At 48.1% G+C, this 23,666-nt stretch overlaps 1 protein-coding gene across 6 annotated transcripts in view; it reads right to left on the bottom strand.

Moving 5' to 3' along the window:
• Positions 1–23,666, bottom strand: part of rcc1l (RCC1 like) — a 225,259-nt gene that overhangs the window by 133,309 nt on the left and 68,284 nt on the right. For 5 of the 6 annotated variants that reach the window (XR_011933641.1, XR_011933643.1, XR_011933642.1 and 2 more), the window contains exons 6-8: positions 19,377–19,461; positions 10,531–10,712; positions 7,743–7,830 (exon numbers count right to left, since the gene is read on the bottom strand). Coding sequence is in view for 2 of the 6 variants with exons in the window: in XM_072469102.1 (XP_072325203.1) it covers positions 7,743–7,830; positions 10,531–10,712; positions 19,377–19,461 (355 nt within the window). In the remaining 4 variants the exon portion in view is untranslated. The remainder of the gene's footprint in view (positions 1–7,742; positions 7,831–10,530; positions 10,713–19,376; positions 19,462–23,666) is intronic. The other variant, XR_011933644.1, reaches the window with a different exon arrangement.

Here is a 23,666-nt window from a genome sequence, read left to right on the forward strand (position 1 = left end):
GCGGGTGCTAGGCCTTTTCTCATTAGAACGGAGAAGGATGAGGGACAACTTGATAGAGGTTTATAAGATGATCAGGGGAATAGATAGAGTAGACAGTCGGAGACTAGTTCCCCGGGTGGAACAAACCATTACAAGGGGACATAAATTTAATGTGAATGATGGAAGATGTAGGGGGGATGTCAGAGGTAGGTTCTTCACCCAGAGAGTAGTGGGGGCATGGAATGCACTGCCTGTGGAAGTAGTTGAGTCGGAAACATTAGGGACCTTCAAGCGGCTATTGGATAGGTACATGGATTACTGTAGAATGATGGGGTGTAGATTAATTTGTTCTTAATCTAGGACAAAAGTTTGGCACAACATCGTGGGCCGAAGGGCCTGTTCTGTGCTGTATTTTTCTATGTTCTACGTAGGCAATTCAACCCTTCGAGCCTGCTCCGCCATTCAATCAGATCATGGCTGATCTTTGCTGGTCTTAAATCCATCTCCCTGCCTGTTCCCCATATCCCTTCAACCCACTTTTATCAGAAATGTATATCTCCCTTTCTTGAAACAATTTAATAACTCCAATTTCACCACGCAGTGGGGCAGGAGTTCCACAAATTCACCACCCTCTGCAAGTAGTTCCTCCTCACCTCAGTTCGAAATCTACCACCTCTCAACCTATATCTGTGAACTTTTGTTCTAGTTTGCCCCACAAGAGGGAACATTTGGTCTACGTTTACTCTAATCCCTTGTAGTATTTTATACACCTCTATCAGATCCTGTGTCTTCCTTCTAAACTTCAATGAGTATAAGTCAAAACTTTCCTCATATGGGCTGCACGGTAGCACAGTTGCTTCACAGCTCCAGGGTCCCAGGTTCGATTCCCAGCTGGGTCACTGTCTGTGCGGAGTCTGCACATTCTCCCCATGTCTACGTGAGTTTCCTCCGGGTGCTCCGGTTTCCTCCCAGTCCAAATATGTGCAGGTTAGGTGGATTGGCCATGCTAAATTGCCCTTAGTGTCCAAAAAGGTTAGGTGGGGGTTACTGGGTTACGAGGATAGGGTAGATACATGATTTGCTCTCAATGCCGCCATTTCCTTCTTAAATAAGGAGACCAAGACTCCAGGAATTCCTCCTCTATGGTATTGTGGCTCATTTGATTTTCACCAATCTATATGCAGATTAAAATCACCCATAATTACAGTTGTTCCTTTATCACATGCATTTCTAATTTCCTGTTAAAAGCCATTTTCAACAATATCACTGTACTTTGGGGGTCTACATATGATGCCCACTAACTTTTTTGCCCCTTGCTGTTTCTCAGCTCTACCCATTCAGATTCCACATTGTCGGAGCTAATATCCTCCCTCACTATTGTGTTAGAACATAGAACATAGAACAATACAGCGCAGTACAGGCCCTTCGGCCCACGATGTTGCACCGAAACAAAAGCCATCCAACCTACACTATGCCATTATCATCCATATGTTTATCCAATAAACTTTTAAATGCCCTCAATGTTGGCGAGTTCACCACTGTAGCAGGTAGGGCATTCCACGGCCTCACTACTCTTTGCGTAAAGAACCTACCTCTGACCTCTGTCCTATATCTATTACCCCTCAGTTTAAAGTTATGTCCCCTCGTGCCAGCCATATCCATCCGCGGGAGAAGGCTCTCACTGTCCACCCTATCCAACCCCCTGATCATTTTGTATGCCTCTATTAAGTCTCCTCTTAACCTTCTTCTCTCCAACGAAAACAACCTCAAGTCCATCAGCCTTTCCTCATAAGATTTTCCCTCCATACCAGGCAACATCCTGGTAAATCTCCTCTGCACCCGCTCCAAAGCCTCCACGTCCTTCCTATAATGCGGTGACCAGAACTGTACGCAATACTCCAAATGCGGCCGTACCAGAGTTCTGTACAGCTGCAACATGACCTCCCGACTCCGGAACTCAATCCCTCTACCAATAAAGGCCAACACTCCATAGGCCTTCTTCACAACCCTATCAACCTGGGTGGCAACTTTCAGGGATCTATGTACATGGACACCTAGATCCCTCTGCTCATCCACACTTTCAAGAACTTTACCATTAGCCAAATATTCCGCATTCCTGTTATTCCTTCCAAAGTGAATCACCTCACACTTCTCTACATTAAACTCCATTTGCCACCTCTCGGCCCAGCTCTGCAGCTTATCTATATCCCTCTGTAATCTGCTACATCCTTCCACACTATCGACAACACCACCGACTTTAGTATCGTCTGCAAATTTACTCACCCACCCTTCTGCGCCTTCCTCTAGGTCATTGATAAAAATGACAAACAGCAACGGCCCCAGAACAGATCCTTGTGGTACTCCACTTGTGACTGTACTCCATTCTGAACATTTCCCATCAACCACCACCCTCTGTCTTCTTTCAGCTAGCCAATTTCTGATCCACATCTCTAAATCACCCTCAATCCCCAGCCTCCGTATTTTTTGCAATAGCCTACCGTGGGGAACCTTATCAAACGCTTTGCTGAAATCCATATACACCACATCAACTGCTCTACCCTCGTCTACCTGTTCAGTCACCTTCTCAAAGAACTCAATAAGGTTTGTGAGGCATGACCTACCCTTCACAAAGCCATGCTGACTATCCCTGATCATATTATTCCTATCTAGATGATTATAAATCTTGTCTCTTATAATCCCCTCCAAGACTTTACCCACTACAGACGTGAGGCTCACCGGCCTATAGTTGCCGGGGTTGTCTCTGCTCCCCTTTTTGAACAAAGGGACCACATTTGCTGTCCTCCAGTCCTCTGGCACTATTCCTGTAGCCAATGATGACATAAAAATCAAAGCCAAAGGTCCAGCAATCTCTTCCCTGGCCTCCCATAGAATCCTAGGATAAATCCCATCAGGTCCCGGGGACTTATCTATTTTCAGCCTGTCCAGAATTGCCAACACCTCTTCCCTACGTACCTCAATGCCATCTATTCTATTAGCCTGGGGCTCAGCATTCTCCTCCACAACATTATCTTTTTCCTGAGTGAATACTGACGAAAAATATTCATTTAGTATCTCGCCTATCTCTTCAGACTCCACACACAATTTCCCATCCCTGTCCTTGACTGGTCCTACTCTTTCCCTAGTCATTCGCTTATTCCTGACATACCTATAGAAAGCTTTTGGGTTTTCCTTGATCCTTCCTGCCAAATACTTCTCATGTCCCCTCCTTGCTCGTCTTAGCTCTCTCTTTAGATCCTTCCTCGCTACCTTGTAACTATCCATCGCCCCAACCGAAACTTCACACTTCATCTTCACATAGGCCTCCTTCTTCCTCTTAACAAGAGATTCCACTTCCTTGGTAAACCACGGTTCCCTCGCTCGACGCCTTCCTCCCTGTCTGACCGGTACATACTTATCAAGAACACGCAGTAGCTGATCCTTGAACAAGCCCCACTTATCCAGTGTGCCCAACACTTGCAGCCTACTTCTCCACCTTATCCCCCCCAAGTCACGTCTAATGGCATCATAATTGCCCTTCCCCCAGCTATAACTCTTGCCCTGCGGTGTATACTTATCCCTTTCCATCATTAACGTAAACGTCACCGAATTGTGGTCACTGTCCCCAAAGTGCTCTCCTACCTCCAAATCCAACACCTGGCCTGGTTCATTACCCAAAACCAAATCCAACGTGGCCTCTCTTCTTGTTGGCCTGTCAACATATTGTGTCAGGAAACTCTCCTGCACACATTGCACAAAAAACGACCCATCTAATGTACTCAAACTATATCTTTTCCAGTCAATATTTGGAAAGTTAAAATCTCCCATAATAACTACCCTGTTACTTTCGCTCATATCCAGAATCATCTTCGCCATCCTTTCCTCTACATCCCTAGAACTATTAGGAGGCCTATAAAAAACTCCGAACAGGGTGACCTCTCCTTTCCTGTTTCTAACTTCAGCCCATACTACCTCGGCAGAAGAGTCCCCATCTAGCATCCTCTCCGCCACCGTAATACTGCTCTTGACTAGCAGCGCCACACCTCCCCCTCTTTTGCCTCCTTCTCTGAGCTTACTAAAACACCTAAACCCCGGAACCTGCAACATCCATTCCTGTCCCTGCTCTATCCATGTCTCCGAAATGGCCACAACATCGAAGTCCCAGGTACCAACCCACGCTGCCAGTTCCCCTACCTTGTTTCGTATACTCCTGGCATTGAAGTAGACACACTTCAAACCACCTACCTGAACACTGGCCCCCTCCTGCGATGTCAAATCTGTGCTCCTGACCTCTATACTCTCATTCTCCCTTACCCTAAAACTACAATCCAGGTTCCCATGCCCCTGCTGCATTAGTTTAAACCCCCCCAAAGAGCACTAACAAATCTCCCCCCCAGGATATTTGTGCCCCTCAGGTTCAGATGTAGACCATCCTGTCTGTAGAGGTCCCACCTTCCCCAGAAAGAGCCCCAGTTATCCAAAAATCTGAATCCCTCCCGCCTGCACCATCCCTGTAGCCACGTGTTTAAATGCTCTCTCTCCTTATTCCTCATCTCACTATCACGTGGCACGGGCAACAACCCAGAGATAACAACTCTGTTTGTTCTAGTTCTGAGCTTCCATCCTAGCTCCCTGAAAGCCTGCCTGACATCCTTGTCCCCTTTCCTACCTATGTCGTTGGTGCCAATGTGGACCACGACTTGGGGCTGCTCCCCTCCCCCCTAAGGACCCGGAAAACACGATCCGAGACATCACGTACCCTTGCACCTGGGAGGCAACATACCAAACGTGAGTTAATTTCCTCCTTAACCAGCAAAGCAGTAGTAAATTGAAGGGGTGTAGGTTAGGTTGACCATAGATTCGGATAAATGGTCGGCACGACATTGTGGGACGAAGGGCCTGTACTGTGCTGTACTGTTCTATGTTCTAATGCAAACCCACCGCGTTTTCCTTTCTGTCTGTCATTCCTAAATACTCCTGGATATTCAGTTCCTATCCCTGGTCATCATGCAGCCATGTCTCCGTAATCCCGACGATATCATACCTGTTCACACCTATTTGTCCTGGGTGAAGATTTGCTTTGGCAGTCGGTTTTCACTGGAATGAAGGAGGATGAGGGGCGACCTCAGAGGTTGACAAAGTTATGAGTGGCATGGACAGACGCTTTTCCCAGGGTGGAAATGTCAATTACTTGGGGACATAAGTGAACTGAGGGAATGGGGCAAGAAACTGTATATCTCCTGAATCAATCAGTTTCAACGATTAGCAGTTTTAACGATTAACAAATTCAATATCAAATCAAGTTGAAAAAAAGTAAGGTATTTGAGAGAGAAGAAAGTAAACTACATTTTGCTTCACTCTTAATTCTCAAACTATTCACGCCCGAGAGGCGGCGGGGCCGGAGACCACGCCGAGGCGCAGCGGGGCCCGAGGCCACGCCCGAGAGGTCGCGGGGCCCTAAGCCACGGCCGAGAGGCGGGCAGGGCTCGAGGCCACGACCGAGGGGCCGCGGGGCCCGAGACCACGCCCGAGGGGCCCGAAACCACGCCCGAGGGGCCCCGAGACCACGCCCGAGCGGGGCTCGAGACCACGCCAGAGAGGCTGCGGGGCACGAGACCACGCCAGAGAGGCCGCGGGGCCAGAGAGCACGCCCAATAGGCCGCCGGGCCCGAGACCACGCCCGAGGGGCCGCGGGGCCCAAGACTACGCCCACGGGGCCACAGACCAAGCCCGAGGGGCCGCGGGGCCACAGACCACGCCCGAGGGGCCACGGGGCCCCAGACCACGCCTGAGGGGCCACGGGGCCCGAGACTACGCCCACGGGGCCCCCAGACCGCGCCCGAGGAGCCGCAGGGCCACAGACCACGCCCGAGGAGCCGCGGGGCCCCAGACCACGCCCGAGGAGTCGCGGGGCCCCAGACCACGCCCGAGGAGCCGCGGGGCCCCAGACCACGCCCGAGGAGCCGCGGGGCCCCAGATCGCGCCCGAGGAGCCGCGGGGCCCCAGACCACGCCCGAGGAGCCACGGGCCCCAGACCACGCCCGAGGAGCCACGGGCCCCAGACCACGCCCGAGGAGCCGCGGGGCCCCAGACCACGCCCGAGGAGCCGCGGGGCCCCAGATCGCGCCCGAGGAGCCGCGGGGCCCCAGACCACGCCCGAGGAGCCGCGGGGCCCCAGACCACGCCCGAGGAGCCGCGGGGCCCCAGACCACGCCCGAGGAGCCGCGGGGCCCCAGACCACGCCCGAGGAGCCGCGGGGCCCCAGATCGCGCCCGAGGAGCCGCGGGGCCCCAGACCACGCCCGAGGAGCCGCGGGCCCCCAGACCACGCCCGAGGGGCCGCGGGGCCCCAGACCACGCCCGAGGGGCTGCGGGGCCCCAGACCACGCCCGGGTAGCCGCGGGGCCCCAGACCACACCCGAGGGGCCACGGGGCCCCAGACCACGCCTGAGGGGCCACGGGGCCCGAGACTACGCCCACGAGGCCCCCAGACCACGCCCGAGGAGCCGCAGGGCCACAGACCACGCCCGAGGAGCCGCGGGGCCCCAGACCACGCCCGAGGAGCCGCGGGGCCCCAGACCGCGCCCAAGGAGCCGCGGGGCCCCAGACCACGCCCGAGGAGCCACGGGCCCCAGACCACGCCCGAGGGGCCGCGGGCCCCCAGACCACGCCCGAGGGGCCGCGGGGCCCCAGACCACGCCCAGGTAGCCGCGGGGCCCCAGACCACACCCGAGAGGTCGCGGGGCCCGAGACCACGCCCGAGGCGCCGCGGGGCCCGAGACCACCAACAAGAGGCCGTGGGGCTCGAGGCCGCTGGGCCCGAGAGCACGCCCGATAGGCCGCGGGGCCCGAGAGCACGCCCGATAGGCCACGGGGCCAGAGAGGCCCGAGACCACGCCCGAGAGGCCGCAGGGCCCGAGACCACGCCCGAGTGGCCGCGGGGCAAGAGACCACGCCCGAGAGGCCGCGGGGCACGAGACCATGCCCGAGAGGCCGCAGGGCACGAGACCACGCCCGGGAGTCCGCGGGGCACGACACCACGCCCGGGAGACCGCGTAGAGCATTCTGACATGATAATACATAGAAACATACACATAAAATAGAAGCAGTAGGAGGCCTTTCGGCCCTTTGAGCCTGTTCCGCCATTCATCCTGATCATGGTTGATCAACAGGTTCAATATCCGATCCCGCCTTCCTTGATCTCTTTAGCCCCAAGAATTATATCTAATTCTGCCTTGAAATTACACAACATTTTGGCCTCAACCACTTTGGCACGAGACCACGCCTGAGAAGCCGTGTGGCCCGAGATGTCGACTGGCAACAATTAGTATTATCACATTATTAGAACAATATTAGACTTCAAACAATTCTGTTTAGCTTTCTGTGGAGTTTACTCCATACGTACCATGCATGCACAGGAGCTTCAATTCACTCAGCTCATTTTTATAAGGAGCCAGAAAGTTCATTGACAATTTTGGGAGCTGATACCAGTGAAGGCTGCTCTCCAACAGCAACTTTTCAATTGCCAACATTAATTGCGCATCTGCCTAAAGTTTTCTTCATAGTTGAAGGAAAATAAAAGTGAGTGCCATTAGTCTCAGAATCTTTCACAACCTTTAGGCCAATGTAACTGTCCAAGTTGAATATCATGTAACCAGGGCTTGGTGTATGAACACCTGTGATACCTCGTGCTGTTATTTGGGATTGAGAGGGCTAGAAAGGTAAAAGGTCTGATGAGAGGATGCTGTTAAAATAACGAGGACTCACTGTTCAGGATTGCAGCGTGAGTTCCGCCACATGCTGCCTGCTTTATTTTTCCAACTCCTTTAAACGGAAGATGCTTTGGCACGTTCACCTGCAATAAAAACACCAATTTACAAAGAAGGAAAGTCACCCTCGCCATGAGAGACTTTTCACCTTTCCCAGGTACCCAGAACTGTAGAGCATTCTGACATGATAATACATAGAAACATACACATAAAATAGAAGCAGTAGGAGGCCTTTCGGCCCTTTGAGCCTGTTCCGCCATTCATCCTGATCATGGTTGATCAACAGGTTCAATATCCAATCCCGCCTTCCTTGATCTCTTTAGCCCCAAGAATTATATCTAATTCTGCCTTGAAATTACACAACATTTTGGCCTCAACTACTTTGTGGTAGTGAATTCCACAGATCCGCCACTCTCTGGTGCAGACTGCACTGCTGGAAAGAATGGATGACCCAGAGGGGTCAAAGTGGAAGGATCAAGAATCCAAAGTTTTAAAGATATTTGTCAAAAAAAGCAATGGAGACAGAACATTTTTCACACAGCGAGTAGTTAGAATCTGGAACACACCGCCTGAGATTGTGGTGGAGGAAGATTCATTTGAGACATTTGAATCTGAAAAGGAAACATTTGTAGGGCTATGGGAATAAAGGCAGAGAATTGGCGCTGGGTAAATTGCTCCTTCAAAGGACCAGCGGAGACATGATAGGCCGAAGGTGAAAAGGTGAAAAGTCTCTCATGATAGGCCGAATGGCCTCCTGTGCTATACTCATGCAGTGATTCTGTGATAACCTATTGACGCTTGAGATTCCTCACCTCAGTCCTCAAATTATGACCCCTAGTTCTGGACTCCCCACCATCGGGAACATTCTTTCTGGATCTACCCTGTCTAATCCTGTTAGAATTTTATAAGTTTCTATGAGATCCCGTCTCACTCTTCTAAACTCCAATGAATATAATCCTAACCGACTTGGTCTCTCCTCATATGACAGCCCCGCCATCCCAGGAATCAGCCTGGTAAACCTTTGCTGCACTCCCCCCAAAGCAAGAACATCCTTCCTCAGATAAGGACACCAAAACTGCACACAATACACCAGGTGGGGCGTCACCATAGCCCTATACAATTGCAGTAAAACATCTCTATTCCTATACTCAAATCCCCTCGCTATGAAGGCCAACATACCCTTTGCCGGTCACTCTCGCTGAAGCATCTGTGCATCCTCCTCACCTCTCACCCAAAATTGTATCATCTGCAGATTTGGAGAATATATATTTAGTTCCCTCGTACAAAACATTAATATATGATATGTCGAGATAACAAAGGGCAACACTGGGTATTAAATATTCCTGGATGCAAGATCTGATCCAGTTAGCCAAAATGACTGGTCCAAACGAAGGACAGCATCAAAAGTTTTAAAATATACCAGGAATCTCAAGCGTCAATAGGTTATCACAGAATCACTGCATGAGTATAGCATAGGAGGCCATTTGGCCTATCATGTCTCCGCTGGTCCTTTGAAGGAGCAATTTATCCAGTGCCAATTTGCTGCCTTTATTCCCATAGCCCTACAAATGTTTCCTTTTCAGGTTCAAATGTGGCAGCACGGTAGCCTTGTGGATAGCACAATTGCTTCACAGCGCCAGGGTCCCAGGTTCGATTCTGGCTTGGGTCACTGTCTGTGCGGAGTCTGCACATCCTCCCCGTGTGTGCGTGGGTTTCCTCCGGGTGCTCCGGTTTCCTCTCACAGTCCAAAGATGTGCAGGTTAGGTGGATTGGCCATGATAAATTGCCCTTAGTGTCCAAAATTGCCCTTAGTGGTGGGTGGGGTTACTGGGTTATGGGGATAGGGTGGCGGTGTTGACCTTGGGTAGGGTGCTCTTTCCAAGAGCCGGTGCAGACTCGATGGGCTGAATGGCCTCCTTCTGCACTGTAAATTCTATGTTCTATTAAATGTCTCAAATGAATCTTCCTCCACCACAATCTCAGGCGGTGTGTTCCAGATTCTAACCACTCGCTGTGTGAAAAATGCTCTGTCTCCATTGCTTTTTTTGACAAGTATCTTTAAAACTTTGGATTCTTGATCCTTCCACTTTGACCCCCTGGGTCATCCATTCTTTCCAGCAGTGCAATGCTCTCTTTAATCAATACTGTCACCCTCTTCTGTTCCTAACTTTCCCGAACACCTTGTAACCAGGAATATTTAATACCCATTTCCTGTCCTTCTTGGCTGTATCTTATTTACCCCACAGTGCACATCCACATACGTGCACTGTAATCTTACTTTCGACTTTTCCTTTTATGCTGAACCCACCTTTGCCTTACTATTTCCTACTCTAGTGCTGTCTGTCTTTCCCCATATTCTGTGCACCCTGGTATCCCTCTCCAGAGTTATCGCCTGGTTCCTACACTCCTGTCAAGTTAGTCAAAACCCTCCCAATAGCATTAGTAAATCACCCCACAAAGGAAATTAGTCATAGCTCTGTTTACATGCAACCAGCCCAGCCTGGACACATCCCATCTGCTTCAGAACTGATTCCAGTTTCCCAGGAATATAAATCTCTTCCACCTTTGTCTCTCCAGCCACACATTCACCTGCTCTATTCTGAAGTGTCAATGCGTTATTTCTACTGTGGAAACTAGGCAGCCCAGAGTTTTAAAACGAAGATGAAAAAAACTCAGCCGAGTGACCAAACACTCCACGCTGTTGTGTCAACATGCCATCATTACATAAGCGTATCAATACAGGGGATTTCACCCTCTTTTCCTAGATAGAAGATTTCTGTATTTACCTGTGTGGCCTCAGTAACTGCAGAAAGCTGAAGATACTCAGAGTTTCCCCAGCCAAAAAGATCCCCATCTTTGGATACAGCTAAACAGAAATCTCCAAATGTTGCTATCTGTACAATATTGACACCGGCAACATCCCCCATCAGCCTGGTTGGTTTACAGCTGATGCCATAGTGACCAAGACCTAAATAAAGAATTATCAGGTTTAAGTTTTTCTTGTTTTCAAATACAATTCACTCTTTAAACAAGGCAATAAAAAGCTTTCTACAGGCACACTGGCCATCAGGACAGAATGGAAGTGGCAAGCTTGTGGACACTCAAAATGGCAACAATACTTACCTCAGTTTTCAAAGCCAAAGGATGGAAGCATCAACAGGGGTGAAGAACAGATTGTGACGGTTATTATTCAAAGAGAAATGGGACTGAAGAAATTACTGAACAAATCACTGGAATCTGATAGATTGCAGCCCAAGATCCCAAGGGACACATAGAAAATAGGAGGAGGCCCTTCAAGCCTGCTCCGTCATTCATTCTGATCATCCAACTCAATAACTAATCCCACCTTCCCCCATATCCTTTGACACCCCCCTCGCCCCAAGTGCTAGATCTAACTACTTCTTGAAAACAAACCTGGGTAAAGAACACTTAGAAATGAAAATTGTGCCAGAGGAATTTGAGCAGTTTGTGATTCTCCTCTTCAAGAAAAGGAAGTAGGGATGGGACGAGAAGTTACAGAATAATCAGTCCATCATTAGAGACTGTAATATGGGATGAATTAATTAGGCTGTGCTTGATCACCACATTGAACAAATCCGAGAGGATAAATGAAAAACAATGGATGTGTTATCCTATCAAAAGTTGTTGCAAAGTCCATGATTTAAGAGATTCACGACAAAGAGGGATCATAACTGAATTCAACAGAAGTGTGTAGTTAGACTGGTTCATGTGGAGAAAACAGCAGCACTGAATGGGAGAAATTACCTTTTTTACACTGGAACATTCATTGATGCTCCAAAGTTCCATATTTTGTTGCCTTTTTAGACAGGGCAGCACGGTAGCCTTGTGGATAGCACAATTGCTTCACAGCTCCAGGGTCCCAGGTTCGATTCTGGCTTGGGTCACTGTCTGTGCGGAGTCTGCACATCCTCCCCGTGTGTGCGTGGGTTTCCTCCGGGTACTCCGGTTTCCTCCCACAGTCCAAAGATGTGCGGGTTAGGTGGATTGGCCATGATAAATTGCCCTTAGTGTCCAAAATTGCCCTTAGTGTTGGGTGGGGTTACTGGGTTGTGGGGATAGGGTGGCGGTGTTGGCCTTGGGTGGGGTGCTCTTTCCAAGAGCCGGTGCAGACTCGATGGGCTGAATGGCCTCCTTCTGCACTGTAAATTCTATGATTATACCTTTGATTATACATCTAACACCTTCCTTCATGTGATTCGTAGAGTGAACTATGTAAATGTGAAGCATCTGTTGTGCTTTGATGCCCGTCAATAGTACAAAAGCTGTTCCAAAGTTTAGTATTTAAATGGTATCTCCCTGCCCCTTCAGCCTCACTGTTGATGATTTCAAAGCAAGCTGTGGATAAGTAATATGCAGAAATAAATTACTTCCAATACACAAAATGCAGCTGTGTAATTCATGGTACAAACAGAAGCGGAGGACCGAGTGATTGGTTTACTCGTCAGATTCAGTCAGAAACTGGCACACGGACTTGCGTAAAACTGACACCATCAGGAAAGCAGTGGCTGGGAAAATCCTCATCGCCTCTATATAACTTCAGTGACCAATTGTCAAGACCAAGGAGCAGTTGGTTTGGATCCATCTGGTCTACTGCATACAGTTTTGCCACATTGTAGGAAAGGACTGCAGCACTGGGAGAGATGCAGTCCAGATCTTGGACACCTGGAAGAGAGGCGGCAGAAATATTACCTTCCTTCCTGAGCTGACTGTGGGAAGATAATCAATAAGTTGAACCATGAGCAACTCATAACTTTGGGTCCAGGAATGACAGGAGGCACTCGGAAAGCTCAGAAGCTCAGAAAAGGTGGGTGGATTTAGGAGAGGGAAAGGGAGGTTGAAGATTGATAGCAAGAACATTGGTGTTATGAGCAGGTTTTTTGAGAAGAGGCAATAATAGCAGATTTTAAAACGGGACAGTATCTGGAGAGAAGAACCCTAACATCATCAGCTAACATATCAGCAGAGGGGAAGTTGGATCATCAACAGTTTAGTGAGAATAAGGCCTGAGAAGCAGGAGCTGGGTCTCATGGAGAGATGAGCTCCGAAAAGTCGTAAAAGGAGATAGGAAGATAAGAGTTCAGGGCTGGAAAAGAAAAGATTATGGGAAACCTTGCCTGTTGTGCAAGGGCAAGTGAGGGAGGCAGCTGAACAAATGGTTTCAAATCTTATACTTAAAAATGTTCATGAATTTTTCACTTGTTCAGGTGAGGGTAGAGGAAACAGGGAAAAGGGTTCAAGAAGTTGATTTGTAAGGAAGAGAGCAGAGGGGCTTCCCTCATGTTCCAGAATGAGTGAGCAGGATGGGAGCAGAGCCCGATAATACTTTGTATTCCAGTCAGATTTGGTATTGAATAACCAAACCAGTTGTCTGCTATGAAAAAACAGAAGGTGCTGGAAATATTCGGCAAGTCTGGCAGCATCAGGAGAGAGAGAAACAAGAGTTCACGTTTCAAGTTGTGCGTGACTCTTCCTCAGAACCCAGTTATCTGCAATATCCATTCAAGTTAGAGTCCCTTGGAACTGATAAAGCAGCGATGAGGGCCGTCCCAGGTTGGGGGCTGACCAGGAAGTGTGGGCGACTTTAATACGGACAAGGGAAAGGTGGGCTGAGAATGTGATTGAACAAATCAGTAGCGGCTAGAAATGCCATGAGGAGGGGGGGACCCAAAACTAGACAGTTGGAAATTTGTAAGGGACTTGGAGAAGAGTTTTTACAAAGGTTGACACAGAAGCAAGTGACATTGGCAGGGCAAAGGGAGATAGAAGGAAATGATCAGATCAAACTAGTGTACACAAAGATCAGATAGAACTAAAAATAAATATAGACAATTAGGGTTAAATTTTGATTGTGGAAACGTTTGGATCAAAATTTAAAGCATGCAGCTAAATATAATAAATTAAACAATGTTATCAGAATCGCTACAGTGCATGGATAGAATAGAATTCACAGTGCAGAATGACGACATTCGGCCTATCGAGTCTGCATCGACCATCCAAAAGAGCATTCCACCTAGGCCCAATTCCCCACCTTGTCCCCGATAACCCCGCCTAACCTTCGGACACTAAGGAACAATTTAGCATGGCCAATCCACCTTAGCTGCACATTCAGCAGTGGGAGGAAACTGGAGTGACCAGAAGAAACCCATACAAACACGGGGAGAACATGCAAACTCCACACCTACAGACACCAAAGGTCGGAATGATTAAATACTGTAAATACACAATTAAACAAAATTCCTTGATTATTTAAACAAAATGCACAAACGTTAGCAGGGTAGGTGTTGGAGAACAGTGTAGCACAAGGGTACTTGTGGATACCTGTATGATCCACAGAAAGCATATCTGAAGTGTGGACAGCTCAAGGAACCTTGGCTCAGTCATGAGCTGGTTGGAGTCCAAGCTTCGGAAGTTGTAATGTATCAGAGTGGGGGAAAAGTTACCTGGGCACTTTGTTCCATTAAGTGGTCACACCCTTTAAGTGACTTCAGATTTCGGCTGTGGTGAGGGGCAAGAGGGTGTGACCATGAGTAAGGCAGATAGGCGGCTCCAGACGGTAGCACTGGAGGAGCCTCAGCTCTTGCACTTGTTCAACAGGATTGAGGATTTTGCAGCCTGTGTGGACAATAGGGAGTGCACAGAGGACAAGGAAATTCACTGCAATACTGAGATGCAGACAGCCATTCAAGATATATTGGTAAAAAGGAACTGTCATGTGAGGGTCCCTTTAAGAAAAGTGTGTTCATCAAATAGCTGCAGTGATGTCATTGTGTGGGTGGAGCTGAGCTGTTTTTCTGGCTTTTTACTTTCGCTTTGAGCTGGAAGTTGTTTTTTGGCTCTGAATTTTAGTTTCATTTTCAGTTCGAGAGCTGCATTCAAACCAAGGAGGTGTATGATGGATCTCTCTCTCTCTAAAGAATGCCTCCAGATCCCTTGATGATTTCAAAGTAATACCTGTTCTGTAAGGAATGCAAACCTATTGTCTTTGTTAAAAAGGGTTTTTGACTTATGGATGTTGTGAGGAAAGTTACTAAGGATTATCTATAGAGTATTGTATCTTTGTTGGTAGTTGATGAGATGTTTACTGTGTGTTTATAATATGTTAACTGGATCATAGAATAGACATTGTTTTTGTTTAAAAAAATACTTTAGATCTCTGTTGCATCACACCTGTAAAGTGGGTCCTTGTGCTCCCCATAACCAAAATCTATTCAAAGATGTGGGTCAGGTGAACTCCATGGTATGCTTTGGTGTTCTCTAAACCCTGGCCCATAATAGAACACAGTAAGAGACAGCACAGTTGCGTGACCAAAACAGGTTTCCCGAAGGTTGTGCTGTACTGTCAGTGCCAGGGTCATGAACATCTACTCAACGCTAGAGAGGAGCTTGAGAGTGTAGGGGGGGGGGGGGGGGGATACATGGTCCACATGGGTACCAACAACATAGGTAGAATTAAGAAAGATGTTCTACTTAGGACGTATGAGCAACTTGGGAATGTAAGAACAAAGGAGCAGGAGCAGGCCATTCAGCCCCTCGGGGCTGCTCCACCATTGAACTAGATAATTTACCTTAATTCTATGTTCCTGCACTATTCCCATATCTCTTGATCTTATTAGTATCTAGAAATCTATCTCTTGAATTTACTCAATGACTGAGTGACCACAACCTTCTGGGGCAGGGAATTACAAAGATTCACCATCGTATGATGGAAGAAAATTCTTCCTCATCACAGTCCTAAATTACCCCTTGTGACAGTCCCTCCCTGGTTCAGCCAGGGGAAACATCCTTTCTGCATCGACCCTGTTGAGCTCCTGAGATCAACTCTCATTCTCCAACAGGAAACACTGGAAAATACAGGCCTAGTTTGATCAATCTCACCACCTTAGCCTGAGCAAATCGGAACAAGGTTAATAATATCAGAGTTAAATGTGTGGTTCAAAGATTGGTGTGGGAGAAGTGGATTTTGATTCATGGGGCACTGGCATCTGGACTGGGGAAAGAGGGTCCTGTGCCATTGGGGCAGCTTTCATCTGAACCACACTGGGTACAGTGCCTTGGCAAATTGTATAACTAGGGTCAACAAGAAGACCTTAAATTAACTATTGTGAGGGAAGGTTCATGTATAATATAATAATCTATATTATTGACACAAGCAGGTTTATATTAACACTGCCATGACATTATTGTGAAAATTCCCCAGTTGCCACAGTCCGCCACCTGTTCGGTTTCGGGTACACAGAGGGAGAATTCAGAATGTCCAATTCACCTAACAAGCACGTCTTTCGAGACTTGTGGGAGGAAACCGGGGCACCCGGAGGAAACCCACGCAGACACGGGAGAATGTGCAGACTCTGCACTGACAGTGACCCAAGCCAGGAATTGAACCTGGTACTCTGGCGCTGTGAAGCAACAGTGCTAACCACTGTGCTACCATGCCGCCCATATTTAGAAATTTAAAGAGACAGGGCAAGACAGTACTGGAGGGTAGCAGAGAATAATAACCCGATTGTGACAGGAAGGGAACAAGGTGAGCAAACATAAGAGTGCACCAGCAAATAGCGTCAGAGTTGGAAATAGTGATAAAAAGGCAGAATTAGAGGCTCTCTATCTGCATAGGGGTAAGATGGATAAATTGATGACAGAAATAGAATCAAATAGGTATGATATGATGGCCATTACAGTAATGTGGTCGCAAGATGACTGAGACTGGGAACTCAATATGCAAGGGTATTTGACATTTTGAAATGCCAGCAAGAAAAAGAGGTTGGGTAGCTCCGTTCAGAAAGGATGAGATTCGGGTGGCGCAGTGGTAAGCACTGCTGCCTCACGGCGCAGAGGACCTGGGTTCGATCCCAGCCCCGGGTCACTGTCTGTGTGGAGTTTGCACATTCTCCCCGTGTCTGGGTGGGTCTCACCCCACAACCCAAAATTCTATGATAATCTATGATAATCTATGATGTGCAGGGTGGGTGGATTGGCCACGCTAAATTGCCCATTAATTGGAAAACATAATTGAGTACTCTAAATTTATTTTTTAATAAAGGATGAAATTAGTAGTCAGTAAGAAATGACCATGATTTGAAAGATCAATACGGAGAAATAGTTTGGGTCATGGTAGGAGTTGTCTATAGGTTTGTTAACAGCAGTACACTATAGGGCAGAGAATAAATCAAGTAGTAAGGGACTTGCAAGAAAGGCCCTGCAAAAATCATAGATAATTTTAATCTTCATTTAGATTGGACAAATCAAATTGGCAAAGGTAGTCAAGAGGATGAGTTTCCATATATTCCAGTATTATGTATAACATATCTAATTGTGGTGTTCCGCAGGGATCAGTACTGGGACCTCTGCTCTTTGTAATATATATATATAAATGACTTGGAAGGACTTCCGGGCGCGACCATGGAGTGAGCGGTCGAACATTTGGCAGCTCCCATTCAGGTTGGTCTTTTTGTGACCTTTACGCCGGTTTGTCACAGGAATTATGTAAGAAAAAGGCATTGAAGTAAGAACAGAAGAAAGTGACCCCTAGTTTATGGAGTTGCGGCCCAGAAGTACTCAGAAAAGAATGAACCAGGTGATGGCAGCGAGTGAGGAGCGGATAACGCTTGCGGAGATAGCGGACGAACAGGGTATGACCCTGTCGACTCAGTGGTCGATGGACCAGTTAGTGAGCTTCCTAAATGAGAAGTTCACCCAACAGCGGAAGGCAAGTGCAGAGGACCTAGCCCAGGCGGGGGACTCGATCAAGGCAGTGGTTGACCGCTTGGAGAGAAGACTGGAGGCCCAGGGACAGACGATCCAGAGGTTGGAGGAGCAGGCGGGGGAGCAGGAGGAACAGTCCACCGCGATGGGAGCAGAAATTGGGCTGCTGCGCAACCAGCAGAAGAGACTGCTGGAGAAAGTGGTGGAGTTGGAGAGCCATTCTCGGAGACGGAACATTCGGACCGTGGGTCTGCCAGAGGGAATCGAAGGATCGGATGCAGGTGCGTAGTACGTTGGGAAGATGTTGCAGAAGCTGCTTGGGGAAGGTGCGTTTGATCGAACATTGGAGGTGGATCGGACCCACAGGGCACTGATGCGTAAACCTCAGGGGGGGTGAGCCGCCGAGGGCGATGGACCATTACATTGGTTCATAGAACATAGAACATAGAACATAGAACGATACAGCGCAGTACAGGCCCTTCGGCCCACGATGTTGCACCGACAAAGGACAAGGAACGCATTATGAGGTGGGCCAGGCAGATGAGGCGATGCACCTGGGAGGACGTTGAGATTTGGGTGCACCGAGACCCGGGAGAAAACTGGCAAAGAGGAGGGTGAGCTTTAATAAGGTCAAGTCGGCCCTGTACAAGAAGGGCATAAAGTTTGGACTACTGTACCCGGCTCGCCTATGGGTGACCTATGGGGGCCGAGAGTTGTACTTTGGCTCGGCGGTGGAGGCAGCGGAATGTATGAAGGAGAATGGACTGGCAGGAGACGGAAGAGCTTGAACTTTGATTGGGAAAACTGAGCTATGTTGTGAAAAACTTTGGGCTTGTGATGTTTGGATTTCTTTAGCTTTTTTCCATTTTTTCTGTTCTGTTCGGGGTTAGGCTGGTTTACAGTTCCTGTTAAGGGAAGAGCTGTAGGCCTTTGTGTTCGGACCTTGGATTGGATTGTTTGTTTGTTTTTACTTCTTGCCTTTGTTTTGACTGTTTGCACGAAGAACGGAGGGGGGGGGGGGGAAACCAGTGGGGGATAGGATGCTAGGTGCCATGGGCGGGGTCTGCCAGGCTAGCTGGGTGGGCTTGTTCACAGAAGCAGCACGGTAGCACAAGTGGCTAGCACTGTGGTTTCACAGCGCCAGGATCCCAGGTTCGTTTCCCGGCTTGGGTCACTGTCTGTGCGGAGTCTGCACGTTCTCCCAGTGTCTGCGTGGGTTTCCTCCGGGTGCTCCGGTTTCCTCCCACAGTCCAAAGATGTGCAGGTTAGGTGGATTGGCCATGCTAAATTACCCATATTGTTCAAAAAGGTTAGGTGGGGTTACTGGGTTGTGGGGATAGGGTGGAGGTGTGGGCTTAGGTGGGTTGATCTTTCCGGTGCGGACTCAATGGGCCAAATGGCCTCCTTCTGCACTGTAAATTCTATGTCTATATGTCTATGTATCGCATTTATACTACAGGAGGTGGTCATTTAGCTTCTTGTACCTTGAGGGGTTTTCAAAAATCATCCCAGCCCCTGCAATTTTCTCGCCTTCCAATCTTATCTAATTCCTGTTAAAAACTCCCAATTCATCTGCTTTCAACACCATTTCAGGCAACAACTCAAACATACAAATCTCTCCAAGGTCCTGACACCCTTCCTGAAGTCCACTGCCCAGTGCTCCAGTTGAAGCCTAACCAAAGTTTTATACAGAATCACCATAACTTGCTTCTTTTTGTTCTCTATTCCTCTATTAATAAAGACCAGGATTCTTTCTGCGTTTAATCAGCCTCATCAACTTGCTCTGGCACCTTCAAAGAGTTCTGTACACAAGTTAATAAATAAATGTTTGGATTTGATGGTTTGTTATTTGAAACTATCACAACTTTCTGAGCAAAATCCAATCAGACCATCAGCAAGACACCCTCACCTGTTTGGCCATCAGCTCCCCATCCACAGGAATAAATCTCGCCCTTCTCTGTTCTGAAGAGACTGTGATCCTGCCCACATGTAACCTGGAAATCACAAACAACATCTTGTGCTACCGTGGTGTGAACAGCTACCAAACTATAGAAACAATACTCATCCTATTACATCAGAACTCCAATATAACACTGTACGGAAAGTATTTAAAGGTAAAAGTGGTGGGGGAGTTGCAATACTGGTTAGAGAACATATTACAGCTGTACAGAGGGAGGACACTTTGGAAGAATCAAGTAGCGAGGCACTGTGGGTAGAACTCAGAAACAGGAAGGGCAGCAGTCACTATGATGGGGATGTATTACAGGCCTCCCAACAGCTCACGGGAAGTTGAGGAACATAACATAACATAAGAACCAGGAGTATGAGTAGGCCATCTGGCCCCTCGAGCCTGCTCCGCCATTCAATTAGATCATGGCTGATCTTTTGTGGACTCAGCTCCACTTTCCAGCCCGAACACCATAACCCTTAATCCCTTTATTCTTCAAAAAACGATCTATCTTTATCTTAAAAACATTTAATGAAGGAGCCTTTACTGCTTCACTGGGCAAGGAATTCCATAGATTCACAACCCATTGGGTGAAGAAGTTCCTCCTAAACTCAGTCCTAAATCTACTTCCCCTTATTCTGAGGCTATGCCCCCTAGTTCTGCTTTCACCAGCCAGTGGAAACAACCTGCCCGCATCTATCCTATCTATTCCCTTCATAATTTTATATGTTTCTATAAGATCCCCCCTCATCCTTCTAAATTCCAACGAGGACAGTCCCAGTCTACTCAAACTCTCCTCGTAATCCAACCCCTTCAGCTCTGGGATTAACCTAGTGAATCTCCTCTGCACACCCTCCAGCGCCAGTACGTCCTTCCTCAGGTAAGGAGACCAAAACTGAACACGATACTCCAGGTGTGGCCTCACTAACACCTTAAACAATTGCAGCATAACCTCCCTAGTCTGAACCTCCATCCCTCTAGCAATGAAGGACAAAATTCCATTTGCCTTCTTAATCACCTGTTGCACCTGTGAACCAACTTTTTGCGACTCATGCACTAGCACACCCAGGTCTCTCTGCACAGCAGCATGTTTTAATATTTTATCATTTAACAGATATGTAAGGAGATTATGGATAGATGTAGAAATAATAGGGTTGTTGTAGTGGGTTAATTTTTCTCACATTGACTGGAAATCCCTTAGGCTAGTGATGGTGAGGAATTTGTTAAATGTGTCCAGGAATTTTTTTGGAAAAATATGTGGATAGTCTGACTAGAGGGGGCTAAACTGGGCCTAGTACTAGGAAACGAGCCCGGCCAGGTCATCAAAGTTGTAGTGGGAGAATGTGCGGCCACACAGTGACCACAATTCCGTAAGCTTTCGGATACTCATGGAAAAGGACAAGTGTTGTCCAAGAGTTAAGGTGTTAAATTGGGGGAAGGCAGATCAGGCAGGATTTGGACGCTGTTATTTGGGAGAGGCTGTTATAAGGGTAAATGCACATTTGGCATGTGGGAGTCTTTGAAGGAACAGTTGATGGGAGTGCAGGACAGGCAAGTATTGATGAAAAGGAAAGACAGGATTCACAAACTGTGGATGACCAGGGAAATTGCAGTCTAGTCAAGAAGAAAAAGGAAGCACACTTGAGGTCTCGGAAACTAAAAACAGTTGAAGCACTTCAAGGATACAGGAAAAGTAGAAAAGAGCTTATTAAACAGGGAGTTAGGAGGACAAAAAGGAATCACAAAATGTCCTTGGCAGACAGGATTAAGGAGAATCCCAAGGCATTTTATAAGTACATTAGTAACAAGAGGGTAGTTAGAGAAAGAGTTGGTCCACTCAAGGACAAAGGAGGGAAATTATGCACAGAACCAAAGAAAGTGGGTGAGATCCTTAATGAATACTTTGCATCAGTATTCACAAAGGAGAGGGTCACGTTGATTGGTGGTGTATCATAGGGATATGTAAACACTTTAGAAGTAGTCATTATTACATGGGAGGAAGGAAGTGTTAGGTGTATTCAAAAGCATTAAGGTAGACAAATCCCCAGGGCCAGGTGGCATCTATCCCAGACTGCTGAAGGAGACAAGAGATGAAATCGCTGAGCCTCTGCCAGAAATCTTTGTGTCCTCGTTGACCACAGGTGAGATCCAAGAGGATTGGAGGATAGCCAATGTTGTACCGTTATTTAAGGAGGGTAGCAAGGATAACCCAGGTAATTATAGGCCAGTGAGCTTGATGTCAGTGATTGCAAAATTGTTGGAAAAGATTCTCAGAGATAGGATCTATGCACATTTGGAAGTGAATGGTATTAGGTTTTTTTTTTTTATAAATCTTTTTATTGGCATTTCTCATATTTATAAACAATTCTGGATATACATCACATTTTTTCTTATGCGCATTAATTTACTTTATTGTACGGAAAGGTTTATTTTGTCTTTCCTTTTAATTGACCCTATCTACATTTTGCCGCCCTCTGGGTCGGTCTATGGTTCTCCCCCCCCCCCCCCCCACTCCCGCCTCCCCCCCCCTCCCTCCCCCCTCCCCCCTCCCTCCCCCCCTCCCCATACTCCCCCTGTCCCTTCGCCCTGTTGGCTTCAGCTGTGCTTTGCTTTTATTTTCAAGGGGGGGGCGGGGGTTACCTACCTCCTCTTCTCTTCTTTTTGTGGTTTCTCCACTTCCTTCTGTCCTCCTGGCCCCCTGCGGGAGTCCGCCCCCCCCCCCTTCCCGGTTGCGCAGTCCTTTGGTTCCTCATCTATCTTGTTTTTTTATTCTTAGCTTATTCCTAGTTGCTGGCCTCAAACAGGTTTTGGAACAGGCCGACAAACTTCCCCCAAGTATCACCTCCGGGAAGAACCTGCTCATTTGGGTTCTGGTCCGGTGCGCTCTGTGCACCAAGCTGCATTCGGCTTAGCCTTGCGCAGGAGGAGGTGGAGTTAGCCCTACTCAGTGCTTCGCTCCAGAGTCCCCACCTTACGAGGGATCGGACGTATGGACATATGCGCGCCACATGTTCGAGAAGCTGCTGGGGGAAGGTGCGTTTACCCAACCCTTGGAAGTGGACAGGGCGCACAGAGCGCTTGCGAGGAAGCCGCGGATGAATGAGCTGCCGAGGGTGATGGTGGTACGAATGCACCAGTTGCTGGACAAGGAACAGATCTTGAGGTGGGCCAGGCAGACAAGGAGCTGTAAGTCGGAAAATAATGAGCTCCGCATTTAACAGGACTTGGGTACGGAACTGGCTAAATGAAGGGCGAGCTTCAACAAAGTTAAAATGGCACTGTTCAAAGGGTGAAGTTCGGTATGTTTTTATCTAGCTTGTTTGTTGGTCACTTACGAGGGTCAAGAACTTTATTTTGGATTGCCGGATGAGGACAGTAACTGGCAGGTGATGGAGGATATTGAACGAGTAATTCTGTGTCTATGCTGCTAAATTTATTTTCTTTTTGGGCTGTGTATGTAGTGCCTTTGTTCCAATTTTTGGGCCGTTGCTCAGTTTTGTATGCGGATTAACTTTGTTCTTGTTCTTCTTCCACCCGATGGTGGGTGGAATGTTCTTCTTTGTGTTTGTTGGGAATTGTTATGTTTTGTATGTTCGAGCAGGTTGGGGGGGGGGGGAAAAAGATCGTGGGGGCGGGGTAGGATGCTTGGCGCCATGGGCTAGCTGGGTGGGCTAGATCATGGAAGCACAGTGGGGGGTGGGCAGGTGACCAGTTTCATATGGGGGATTGGGATTGTTGTTTTGTTGGTGATGGTGATGATGGTGGTGGTGGTCTACGGGACACAAGCTGGAGGCTGGCCTAAGAAGGGTGATGGTTGATCGGCCAGGGGAGGGGGGGGGGGCTTCCCCCCGACCAGGCTGATGACATGGAACGTGAGAGGGCTGAATGGGCCGGTCAAGAGGGCTCAGGCTATGCTGAGGAATGGGCGGGGTCGGGCAGGTATTTCATTCAGGGCTAGACTCGGAAACTAGGGGGGTTGCGATCTTGATCAATAAGCGGGTGTCATTTGGGGTAGGGAATATAGTGGCGGATTCAGGGGGTAGGCATGTTATTGTGAGTGGGAAGCTGGAGGGGATGCTGGTGGTATTAGTGAATAGTTACGCACCAAACTGGGACGACGCGGAGTTTATGAGGCGGGTGTTGGGGAAGATTCCGGACCTGGACTCACATAAGTTGATATTGTGGGGAGGGGGGGGGGGGGGGGGGGAACACTTTAATACGGTCATCGATCTGAGGTTGGATCGGTCGAGT

This window comes from Scyliorhinus torazame, chromosome 12, assembly GCF_047496885.1.
Source record: "Scyliorhinus torazame isolate Kashiwa2021f chromosome 12, sScyTor2.1, whole genome shotgun sequence".
In the NCBI taxonomy this organism is placed as follows: Eukaryota; Metazoa; Chordata; class Chondrichthyes; order Carcharhiniformes; family Scyliorhinidae; genus Scyliorhinus; species Scyliorhinus torazame.